At 49.7% G+C, this 12,018-nt stretch overlaps 1 protein-coding gene across 1 annotated transcript in view; it reads left to right on the top strand.

The window, feature by feature from the left end:
* Nucleotides 1–12,018, top strand: part of LOXL2 (lysyl oxidase-like 2) — a 43,315-nt gene that overhangs the window by 17,434 nt on the left and 13,863 nt on the right. The window contains exons 3-5 of the mRNA XM_009884117.1: nucleotides 721–932; nucleotides 6,587–6,809; nucleotides 8,801–8,984. Of these exons, the coding sequence (XP_009882419.1) occupies nucleotides 721–932; nucleotides 6,587–6,809; nucleotides 8,801–8,984 (619 nt within the window). The remainder of the gene's footprint in view (nucleotides 1–720; nucleotides 933–6,586; nucleotides 6,810–8,800; nucleotides 8,985–12,018) is intronic.

Here is a 12,018-nt window from a genome sequence, read left to right as displayed (position 1 = left end):
TGGAGCCCCTCTGCTGGGAGGACAGGCTGGGAGAGTTGGGGGGGTTCAGCCTGGAGAGGAGAAGGCGAAAAAGGGGAGACCTCAGAAACCCTTCCAGTGCCTAAAGGGGCTCCAGGAGAGCTGGGGGGGGACTCTGGATCAGGGAGGGGAGCGATGGGATGAGGGGGAACGGTTTGACACTGAAAGAGGAGAGATTGAGATGAGATATTTTGAAGAAATGTTTCTCTGTGTGGGTGGTGATCCCCTGGGGCAGGTTGCCCCGAGAAGCTGTGGCTGCCCCATCCCTGGAGGTGTTCAAGGCCAGGTTGGACGGGGCTTGGAGCAACCTGGGCTGGGGGGAGGTGGCCCTGCCCAGGGCAGGGGGGTGGAATGAGATGGTCTTTAAGGTCCCTCCAACCCAAGCCATTCCATGATTCTGAAACAAGTACTTCAATGAATTTCAGTAACAAAGGAGATTTCTTACCTAGCCATTTGTAAAATAATGTTTGGGGTTTTTTAATGGGGAAAAGCATCCTCTTTCGCAGGCTGTTGGATGGATTTGCACAAGGTGGAAAGGTTTGTTTGCTTCCCTGTTGTGTCTTTTCCTAAACAGCTCTTCCTTTCTGCCTCCGTCTGTTCAGCTGTAACCCTGAGCAGAACTGGGTTTTGTTCCCCACCTCAAAGCTACACAACCAGTTTCCTTGCAAGCCAGCATCGCCCCTGTTTCTTTTATGCTTACAGAACATGAACATCCAGGTGGAGGACATAAGGATCCGTGCCATCCTCGCCACCTACCGCAAGCGGGTGCCTGTCACCGAGGGTTATGTGGAGGTGAAGGACGAGGGGACCTGGAAGCAGATCTGCGACAAGCACTGGACCATGAAAAATTCCCGAGTTGTCTGTGGCATGTTTGGATTTCCAAGCGAGAGGAAATACAACACCAACGTCTACAAGTAAGAGCAGAGCTTTGTATGAGACACGAGCGTGTTGCTTTGAACACTTGGGGCCTTGTTCAAAAATGCAAATTGTCAAATGACACTGGAGACCTTGAGGTAGAAAAACCTCCAACTGCTTCATTCCTTCAGATCAGGTTTTCCTTCTGTGTAAATATTTGAAACGTCAGGCATTTCCTTGTGCGGATGGGGGAATCGTTTGATCCTCACCATTCTGGTTGAAGACCGAGTGCAGCATCAGTTGTAGTATTTGATAGGTCCTACGGTAGGAGATGTGGACAGTCAGCCCAATAAATCGTTGTTGTTGTTGTTTCCAACTATAGCGTAGTCATTTCCTTCAGCAGTGATAGGTTTAGCTTCTGTGTTGTGTGCAGGGGACAGATGTGAGCAAACTGATCGTACTCTCCCAGTAAACCTATCAGCTGCAAGAAAATCTAACCGCTTACCCCATCCCTCTGCAGAAAGCCAACCGTTGGATCAGATCTGATGTGCTGAAAGCTCCAACTGGGTAATCTTGGAATAAACCAGGCCTTTGTTGTGTTTCGTTGCCCACGTTCCTCCTTCCCACTGCTGCGCGCAATTCCTGGTCTCGCACCTCTCATGACATGTTTACCAACTGCTCTGGCTCTCATGAAGGTTCACCGTTCATGGGTGTGCGGCTGCCAAATCGCCCACAGAGGAGCGCTCTGCCCAGGGGAATATTTCCCACTAAATCTCCCCCTGTTGTTAACCCCCGTTCAGCTCCTTCAGCACTGGCAAATTCCTCAGAGTCCCGGGCTGGAAGAGCTGCCAGCCATCTCCAACTGGGTGACGCGCTCTGTCGCTCAGCCTGCTCTGAGCTGAGGATTGAGCTAAAAATGTCAGCAGAGCATCCACGCTGCTCCTCCCGACGCCGCTCCTGCCTGTGCGCCTGAGACGGCGCTTGTAGAAGGATGCGGTTTGGGGCAGTTGTGATTTTTTGGTGCTGTTTTTTCCTTCCTATAATTATAGATGGCTTTAAAATGAGAGAAGACAATAGCGATCCACAGGGAGAACATTGTGTCGTTGGGAGCTGGAGGCTCATGGGCTCTGGCTGTGTTTCCCGTTTCTTGAAAGCCAGGAGCTCTGGTCTTTTTTGTTGTCGTTGCTTCAGCTTGCGTTTTGTCACCAGCCTTCATCACAGACGTGGTTCTTCCTACACTCTTCCCTAGAAATAACACCCTAAAGCAGATGCGAAGTAGTTTAAGTGAAATTCTGTCTTGTTTGTTTCCTACGCCGTGACCTATGGAGTGGGAAAGTGTCGACTGGTTAGGGGGAGAACTGAATTCTCCAGGCAGGAGTTGTGGTTTTCCTGCCTGCTCCTTTTGGCCTGTGCAACTGCTATTTCTGAAAGCTCCCCCTGGAACTGGCTGGCCACGTTTCATTTCTTTCATTAGCCCAGATCGTGATCAATTTGAAGAGGTCCTTGGGTTGGAATAGCGGAAAGCCACATAGCAGCACAAAGAATATAAAACGAATAACCCAAGTGGAATTCTGTTTTCGGGCTTCCTGGGGAGACGAGCAGTGAATTAATAATCGCTACCAGGTGGTCTCCTGTTTTGCCCCGGACACCAGTTAGAGGAGCATTCGCTCCCATCAGTGCAGCCTCTAACTCAGCTCTGAGCTTCCCATCCTCTGCACCAGAGCAGGAGCGCAGAATAAATTACCTCTAGTACAACAAAGTAGATTTTTTTATTTCTTTTTTTCTGCTTCGTGGTTGTGTTTCCAAGAAAAGCATTAACTTTAGCAGCTGGAGCCATCTGCCTTAAATAAAAGGGTGCTTGGTAATTGTCCGGTCTCTTGCAATAGTGCACGTAGAGATGGAAAAATTGAGGCACGATTGGTCAGCATAATATTCGGCAATGTTGAAAATCCCATTCACCGGAGCTGGAGCTATGAATATGCAGTGCTTACAAATACCAGGCTCAGAGATCTCTGCCACCGAGCCCGGCGCATTGCTTAAGTAGCCTCAGTGCACTAATACCTCCCTCGCCTTCGCTCGTTTTCGGCAAGCGGTAACGGCTTGCTGGGCTCCTGCACCCACAGAAGGAGATTTTGGAAAATATGCTGAATATTCTCCTAGGCTGGAAGAAGATGGGATGTCATTTTATTGGAGGGAAGAGACTTGTAAAACTTGGTCAGCTAGATGCTATTCTTTGGTTAGCGCAGTTTAAAAAGCTGTGTTCTTTCTTGGGGCGTTTGCCTTTGTAAAGACCGTTCTCCCAGGAGCGGATCCTTTCCCGCTCCTGCTCCGCAGCTGGGAAACGGGCTGGAATCGGGTTTCTGCTGGCCGGGGCTGCGAGTGTCCCCTTCCCACGTCCCCACCAGTCCCACTCCTCACAAACTGCAGCTTTGCACGCTGAGCTCGCCGATACTCTGCGCTGCTTCTGCACAATGGTGGGAGGTGAAATGATTTGCAGATGGATCTTGCTTGAAAGAAAACAACTTAGTTCATTGTTGTCCCAGTGCCAGGGTTTTATTCCTGAATGTAACTTAGCCGCTGCAGTTGACAGCACGATTTATGTTAGGAAACGAAACAAATCTCAATGTTGTTTCCATGTTCTTGTTCATTCTTCAAAGTGATTTTATATAGGCGCCGCTTATAACTCCTCCTCCTAATTCCTGCTCTGGTTGAGAGCGCAGAGTAGAATAAAAAGCATTTTGCTGATGGGGGGAGAGTAGGAGTTTGTGACCGGAGATGCCTGAGGCAGAGAGATGGACCTGATGCCTTCTCGAGGCCTTACAGCTTTGTGGTTTGTCAAAGAATTGGATGGAGGAGCTCAGCAGTTCCAGGATACTTCATTCGATGTCAGTCCAAACAGTATCTCCCAGTTTAACCAGTCTGCTCATAGCATTATAAATGTGATCGGATGTGTAGGGCAGTTAACCACTTCTATATTTGTTGTAGAAATCCTCATGGTTTGGGTTCTCCCTAGCAAAGCCGGGATCTTAAGGGCTTTGGCAGAAGGTGGCAGGTCTGCCTCCTCTTCTGCCTCCCTGAGGCTGAAGACAGCAAACTTGTTAACTTCAGTAAACACTTGAACAATTTCTCAAGGGTGGAAACTTTATGCTCACAGCCCTGAAGAGGAGTTCACCAGCTTCTGTTCAGTGTGTCATGGGTGAATTTTCCCTGGCGTGTATGCATGTAATGATTTGGTTTCTGCTTCCCGAGTCCTCTCGGATGCGTTTTTACATAGCGAGGTTCCTTTAGCTAAACCCTCAGCCGCTTCCCACAGCCCTTGGGCTTAACCTCTGCCTTTGTTTAAAGCTTATGTGATGAAGGTCCATCTCTCCTCACCAGCAGAAATGGTTTGGACTCCAACGTGACCTAGAATTGGCTGAACTCGCACAGCATGACTGTTCACTCACACCTCTGATCTGAGCAGCTTTGCTCTTGGCTTGTACCAAGGCCAGAGAGAGGTGGGTTGCACCCTTTCTGCGTTAAAAAGTAAATAACAAGAATGTCCTGAGTTTCTATCTGTATTCTACTTCTTTTTTTATATATATATTCGGTCTGGGGAAATGAGGTGGGGCTTTCACCGGCTATTTCTCCCCAGCCTACCAAGGGCCTTTAATACCAACCAGATGTTAATGCCTCGTGAAATTTCCAGGATGAAGTCATTGTTTGCTATTCTAAGGCATCCCCATAATTACTTCTCTAAGACGGGCTGTGTTTCTTGTCTGCTTTGGAGTTCATGGACCTCTCCGCACATGGCTGCAGAGGACCTTCAGTGAAAATACTCCTTCAGGTTCTCGCTTCCCTGCTGAGCACAGCGACTGAAGGGGCGGTGGGGCAGAGCTGGCTCGTGCTAGGAGAGTGTGGAGCGGCGTCACTGGACGCAGGCGCCTCCAGATGCTTTCCAGCCCGTAACATATGCCTGGATCTGTCCCAGCGCTCTGCAGTCCAAGAGAGCAGTTAATGTTCAAGTGGGACCTCGGTGCTGAGCTCCAGCAGTCCAAGGGCAGAGGCTTTCCTGGCTTTTTGGTAGATATGTAGTACCCTGGGTAGTTTAATTAAAAGGAATAAAAATGTCCACGGTTTGGTCCAAATGGAACCAGATATTCTAGATGATATTCTAGCCAGATATTCTGGCTGGCACTTTCTTTCTGCCTGCATCCTCCCTGGTTTTACTTTTTTATTCCCACTTCCTATTTCCCATTTATTTTCTGTTGATTCGGGGTCCCTGTCAGCTCTGGTATGACAGACACGGAGTTTGACAGCAGCGTTTTACCCACAGGACAGACAGGCAGGTTGTGCTGGGATAGATCTCAGCCCTGCCCCATCCTCTGTCCCTTCCAGCCCAGCGTTTACTCCCTCTCACGTGGTGCGATTGCATCTCTGTCTCCATCCCGGCTGTATTTGGCCCTAACCTCAACCCAGAGAGACTGGGTTCCAGAAAGGATTAGTCGGTGGCCGTGAGCCATATGAGCCCAGACAACCGCTGAGCTCGTCAGCAAAGCTTAGCGAGCGGAAGGGGAGAAGATGGTCCCCTCGAGCATCTGAGACGGTGCAAATTAGCCCACGCGGGACCACCAAAGGGCATCAGCTGGGCAAACCTTGACCTGTCTAGTTCAGTTTCAAACCGACAACCTGTGAAAGGCTCTTTGTCCCTTTACCTGATCCTCTTCAGACTCTCTGTCCTACAGTTAAGCGGAATTGGTGCTCTTTCTCCCAGCGAGTTCCACCCGCCTCGCCGTGCCATTTATCACAGCTATTCCTTGGATCGCCGGGGCTGCGTGGCAGCTGCTCCTGCAATAAGGAGCCGCACAGGGATCTCGCAGAGCCACGTCGAGATCGCAGCAGGGCGTTGGCTCCTCTGCGCCTTGACTCTTTTTTAACTTAACATCTACCATTTCCCTTCTGATAATGATCTGACCTATATTTTTATTTCATTGACTATTTTAGCTCCGATACAGCCGTCCGACAGCCCCGCAGTGCAGTTAGGATGGAGTTGCATTACTTTTCTTTCTGGTTTATCACACATGCCCCTTCGGCCTTAGGAGTCCCTGGAGCAGCTCCAGGCGAGTGCTACAGTTTGGGAGCAAGAAGCAGAAACTGCTGCCAATCTCCTCTGCTGTGAACATGTCATCAAGGGAATTGCTCTCGCTCTCGGAAATTGCTTTCAGGCTCGCAGTTGTTAACGCTGCAGCTTTGAGAGAAGCCGGAGAGCCGTGGCTTTTTCCCGGTCTGCCATCTTCTCGCAGCCGATAGGTGACGGTCAGCAAAGAGAACAGCTCGTTTACGGGAGAGGTCTTTTGGGGGCCTCTCCAGTCCAAACTCGCCAGCGTTATTTGCACAGGCCCTGTTTGTGCGCTGCCTTTTTGAATTAACTGATCTCTGACCCCTGCATAACACAGAGCTCTCTATTATGTGTCTCTTCTTCAAGTGCATGATTGTTGCTCTAGTTGCACTGTTGATTCATGCTCTGATCTTTAGCTTAAGGAGATGACCTATTTACTCCCAAGCGACACCTTAACAGAGAGTCATTGTATGAACGGATCAGCCTTCAAATAATGCTGTTCAACCCTTATCTTATTTCAAGGCGGTGTTTTTTTTTTTCCCAAATGTAGCTACATCAGTGTGGTTTTTATGGATTCCTAACTTTTATTTTCCTGTTCCCTTTTATTCCTGGCAGGATGTTTGCCAGCAGAAGGAAGCAGCATTACTGGGCTTACTCGATGGACTGCAGCGGGAACGAGGCCCACATCTCCAGCTGCAAACTGGGCAACCACCTCAACGTGGATGCGGAGAAGAACGCGACGTGTGAGAACGGGATGCCGGCGGTAGTCAGCTGTGTCCCCGGACGCGCCTTTGCCCCCAGCAGCCACAGTGGCTTCCGAAAAGCCTTCAGGCAGGAGGTGAGCGGGGAGCAAACACAACCTGTCAAGTAGGAAAAGCCTGGGGATGTAACTCTGGGCTATCAGTTATCACCTGTAGGGCCTCAACATGTGTGTGCTCGTAGCCACGGAGCAGCCTGTTGGGCAAATGTCCCCTCTCTATATTCCCTTCTCACTACAAGCCCGGCCGAGTTTCTGTCCTCGCAAGCCCGTGGTACCTCACCTCTGTCTACAGGCTCCGAATTTGGGAGGTTCACTCGTCACTCCTGCTGGCGAGGCTGTGAGCAAGTAGTAAAAAAAAAAAAAAACCAAAACAAAAAAATACATTTGTCACGTTTCTGTTGGAGCTGTTCTGTTCAGGCCAATTGAACGCGTGCCCGGGTGCTGCCGGGCTTTGCTGTTTCACGGTCACTTAAATACTGCGGGGTTGTTTCTCCCGTGGAGGTACATGGGGAAATAAGCTGGCATTTCCTCTACCCCTGTATCTTCTGCAAAGAAATGCCCCGAGAGACTGGGAAAACACGGCCTGCAGGAAAGGTTAAAAAAGCTGTGTTTGTTTAGTCTAGCGAGGAGAGTGCTGAGTGTAGCGTAAAAATTCTAAGATATGCAAAAGGCTGTCATAAAATGCCCCTGGAGTTGGTTGCTCTCAGTGTCAGGGGGGCGACTCAGTATAAAGGAACAGCTTAACTTGCGGCAAACGTGGTTTAGGTTGATGCTAAGGGATATTTTCCAGCTTTAAAGCATGTCCAGCTTTAGGATACGGGGGTGATCTCGGGGTCTGGAGGCCCTCAATGCTGGGGTGGGGGGGGTTGCAAGGTGCACTAGATGCTGTGGACTTTGCCTGGAGCCCTTGGCTGTACCTGCATCCCCTGGCGCTATACCTCTGTGACTTTAGGGGTGGGCTTTCTCTTGGCACCTGAGGAGACCCCGGATGACACCTCCAGACACTGCTGTAGTGGGAATAGCGTGGTCCTGTCCGTGGTTCGCTTGCCTGGAGCCCAGGCACTTCTCTGCACAAGAGCTTGCAGGATCTAGGCCTCGAAGGTGGAAGGTCTTGTAAATCATTACTAATCTTCTGAGCCGTGCGCGCTGCCAAGTAATTCCTTAAGCCTTTGTGTAGGTTTTGGATGTCCTTCGTGTGACCCCAGCCTGAAGAACTGTATATGCTTCCAGTTTTAAAAGTTAAGGTTTCTTTTTCTTTTTTTTGCTCTCGGACTTCACAATTCACGTGGTGTTCCCATACCTAAGACACGGATCCCACCGCAGCAACGCATCTCTGGGGCGCAGCAGCTGGCGGGTCTCTCTGCTGGGTTCTGGGGAAGGCTGTAAGCCACGGGTAGTCGGTGACTAATAGAAATACAAGAATAGAAATTAATGGAACTGGAGCTGCCACTCAGCTGTGTATTTCTGCCTGCGCCCTGCCAGATCACTTATTCCACTAGTCGTAACTGCAGCGGACAGATAGTTTTTACGTGGCTTGAGTTCCACGTTGGTCTCCTCCGTTAACCCAGGACCCCCCTCTGGAGGGCTGTACAGCAGACGCATCCATCTAGCGGCCGAACCACAGGCAGCAAGTGGAGCAGAGCTGTGCTCTAGCTGGCTCGCTGCGACTCCCAGGCCTCCCGTAAGGCTCCCAGGAGATATGGTGGGACAACTGGGTTGAGAATGTCCGGCTGCTCCTGTGTGAAGCAGAACTGCTTGTGTGAAAAAGGCTCCTAAATCCAAGCACTAAAAGTGCAGAGAACCAAGATGCCTCTTTTTATTCTCTGTCCGCGTGCAGGGATGTGAGAAACATATGTCTACGCATACCATAACTCTTAGCAGATAAAGATTTTCCTTTCATCCAGCACTTTTAGCCTTTTGTATTATGTAGCCGTTGTTTTAAGGTGCCTCAGGGTAATACTTTTCGGGTCACAACTCGCCTGCGGCCATGTATCGCAAGTAAGAGCTGTAAAGAAAGGACACTTGGTCCCCCAGGCAGTGGTAGCACCAATTCTGTCTCTGTCTTCCAGCAACCACTGGTGAGGCTGAAAGGAGGAGCCAACACTGGCGAAGGACGAGTTGAAGTGCTGAAAAACGGGGAGTGGGGAACAGTTTGCGACGATAACTGGAACCTGGTGTCAGCCAGCGTGGTGTGCCGAGAGCTGGGCTTCGGGAGCGCCAAGGAAGCGATAACGGGCGCAAGACTTGGGCAAGGTAAGAGCAGCGAGAGCTCCGGGGACCGTTCGTGCCTTGTCCACCTCCGAGAACCCTTTCATGATTCAGGGCAGAGCGTATTTTTACTGGGATGTTTGTCTTGGGGACCAGGAATGTATTCTCTACCCTTAATAAGTCTCTTGAGTCCAGGAGCTCGAGGCCGAACTGGAATATGTGACTTAAAAAGATATTCAAGATTCCTTGAAAGAGGTGTAGTGATGATGAGTTTAACCTTTCCCTCAGACAGCTGTTCCGGTAATTACTTCTTCATTATCACATCCGTTGCTTTCACATTCTCTTTACAAGTTCTCTAGATTCGCATCATGGTGTAATGCATTACTAGAAGGTTCCTGGCAAAAATGGGCCCTGGATCTAGACTTCAAACACTCTCCAATTTAAGACCAGAACATTAATTTAGCCCATTATAAATAGGGCATTTGAACAGTTCAGAGCCAGGCTTGGGTTTGGATTTCCTGTATTTGGAAGTTGGTTTAAATCCCAAACTGTGGTAAATGGTAACTCGAAGCCTAACGTCCGCCCTCTCAAACCACCTTCTGATTCACATGCCTTGCTCCCCTCGTGTAAACCCTACAGAGAATGACACCAAACCAAACCCTTTATTGTGAGACTAAATGAATGGGTGAAATTTCTTCAGCCCGGCGTCCTTGGGGAAGGGGAGGGAAAGCAACAGCACGTGTAAAGCACAGCGGTGGGCTCCAGAATGTGCAAAGCTGTAAAATGTGACCTGTCCATTTGGACTTGCCAAAAAAAAGCCGTGCAGTGGGATGCAGGGAGCTGCTGATGCGTGTAGCTGCATCTAGTGAACAGCGTAATCATCACGGAGGGGGAGGAAGCGGCTGCCACGTGAGGGAGGAGAACGCGCCGTTCCCTTCCATCTCCCGCAGTCTGGAAACTCTTAGCAGCGGCTGCCGATTCCCACACGCTTTCCTTTCTTTTAACGTTAAACTCTGGCAATCAATCAGTGCGCCCTGTCAAAACTGTCCTCTGGGATGACAAGCGCTTGGTAACTTCCTTCAGCAGCTGCGTCCTCACACTGCCGTAGGAAAAGGAGCTCTTTTGGCCCAAACTCGCCTCCACTCTCGCCTTGCACAGGGGCGTCTCACAGCTGTTAAACTCACTGTCCGTGCGCATGGTTACGCTGCGCTTTGTTCCAGCTGCGTCTCGGTGAATTTGGGTGTTCAAAGATGGATTTGAAGGACCAGTCTCATCATTGCTGCGTTGGAGATTTAATTTCGTGGGGTAAAATGCATAAAGATGAGCTACGTGTTAAATCAGTGTGCGGTGTCTACAAGTCCCATTTAGGTCAGTGACCTGTGGGAGATGAGTGCCTACCACAGAGCGTTCGGGATACGGAGAAGATAAATTATTCTCCCTTTTATAGATGGGTAACTGAGACCCAGATTAAACAATTTATCCTTATTCACGCAAGAGTTGTCTGAAAGGAAGATACTGAGCCCAGATCTCCAGGATGTGTTGTCCACCGCAGTGCCCTCGGAGGGAGAACATAGAATAAAATCTCAAGCAGTAGGTGAACGTATATGTTGGATAGACAGTCTTAATCCTGTTTTTACGCTAAAGAGAATGGCATGGGAGGAAATATAATTTTTATCACCGTATTTCAGCACATACAGCAATGCAGTTTAATTTTTTCAGTGCCTGGGACAGCAGCACTCGCTGCCTCTGCCTGTCATAAAAGAATTTCTCCAAGAAGAGCAAATGTGCCAGGGTTACGTGGATCAGCGCCGTGGCCCTGCCCTCTTGCTTTGTCATTTCATTGGTATGACTTTTTTCGGGCTATTTCAGTGGAGAATGTCGGACTGGATCCATCCTGCATTCTTGGTGCATCACCCTCCAATTCTGGTCAGCGTCGAGCTATTCCTCCTACTCGAACTGTTCGGCGGCTCGCAAAATGAGTAGGTCGGTGTCACCGTTTCCAGATGTAGACCACAAACAGGATTTTAATGAGAGAGAAGCAAAAAAAAAAAAGGCTAGATATGCAGTCCCCAGCGGCCTCGGAGTCCGCTCCCACATCGTGCAGATCTTGTGTGACGGGTGGATAGAGGGCTGGCCGCAGTGCTGAGGTGCAAAAGGTGGCCTGAGCCAAATTAATTCTGTGGATGAGACTGAACTCAATACATTTACATCTCTGCCTTTGTTCTTCTCGCTGCTGTTGTCAGAAGAAGGCTCCAGAGTACGTCCTGACTCATTCTATCACACAATCATGGAAATATGCTAGAGGGCAATTTTTTTTTTTCCTGTTTTTTTTGTTTTCTCTGTGCCTCAGCAGAAGCCTGAGGAGGTGAGGCGTTCACCAGATAGATCATTAAGGTGTCACCTGGGGTTAGGTCTCTGAGACACTGCTGTGCTGCTGCCACAGAGAGCCAGAGAGGCTCCAGATAGTGGTAGGAAGAGGTTTTTAAGCAAAAGGATCCCACCTACCATTAATAAACCAATTACATTGTCCTGCCTTCCAGTGTCAGCCTCTTCCTTTGAACTAAAAGGAACAGGCTTGATGTTGGGTAAGATTTTTTTTTTTTTTTCCCTTTCCAGAGGAGGACAGTTCTGCCACTGTTTAATTTGGGCAATTTGTGTCATCTCTGGGTGCAAACAAAGAAACGGAGCCGGCAGCCGGGATGTCATTCCCAAGGTCTGCTCTCTGCTGCTGCAGTGCTCCGAGCTGGGCAGAGAAGAACCTGATGAGGTTCAACAAGAGCAAGCGCAGGGTCCTGCACCTGGGGAGGAAGAATGCTGGGCACCAGTATAGGATAGGGGTGGACCTGCTGGGAAGTAGCTCTGAGGAGAAGGATTTGGGGGTCCTGGTAGATAGTAAATTGTCTGTGAGCCAGCAGTGTGCCCTTGTGGCCAAAAAGGCCAACAGAATCCTGGGCTGCAGAGGGAAGAGTGTGGCCAGTAGGTCGAGGGAGGTCATTCTCCCCCTCTACTCGGCACTGGTGAGGCCACAACTGGAATACTGTGTCCAGTTTTGGGCTCCCCAGTTCAAGAGGGACAGGGA

The sequence above is a fragment of the Charadrius vociferus genome, unplaced genomic scaffold, assembly GCF_000708025.1.
Source record: "Charadrius vociferus isolate BGI_N301 unplaced genomic scaffold, ASM70802v2 scaffold384, whole genome shotgun sequence".
Taxonomy (NCBI): Eukaryota; Metazoa; Chordata; class Aves; order Charadriiformes; family Charadriidae; genus Charadrius; species Charadrius vociferus.
Note: the sequence above shows the minus strand (reverse complement) of the source record. Positions and strands in the feature narration are given on the sequence as shown.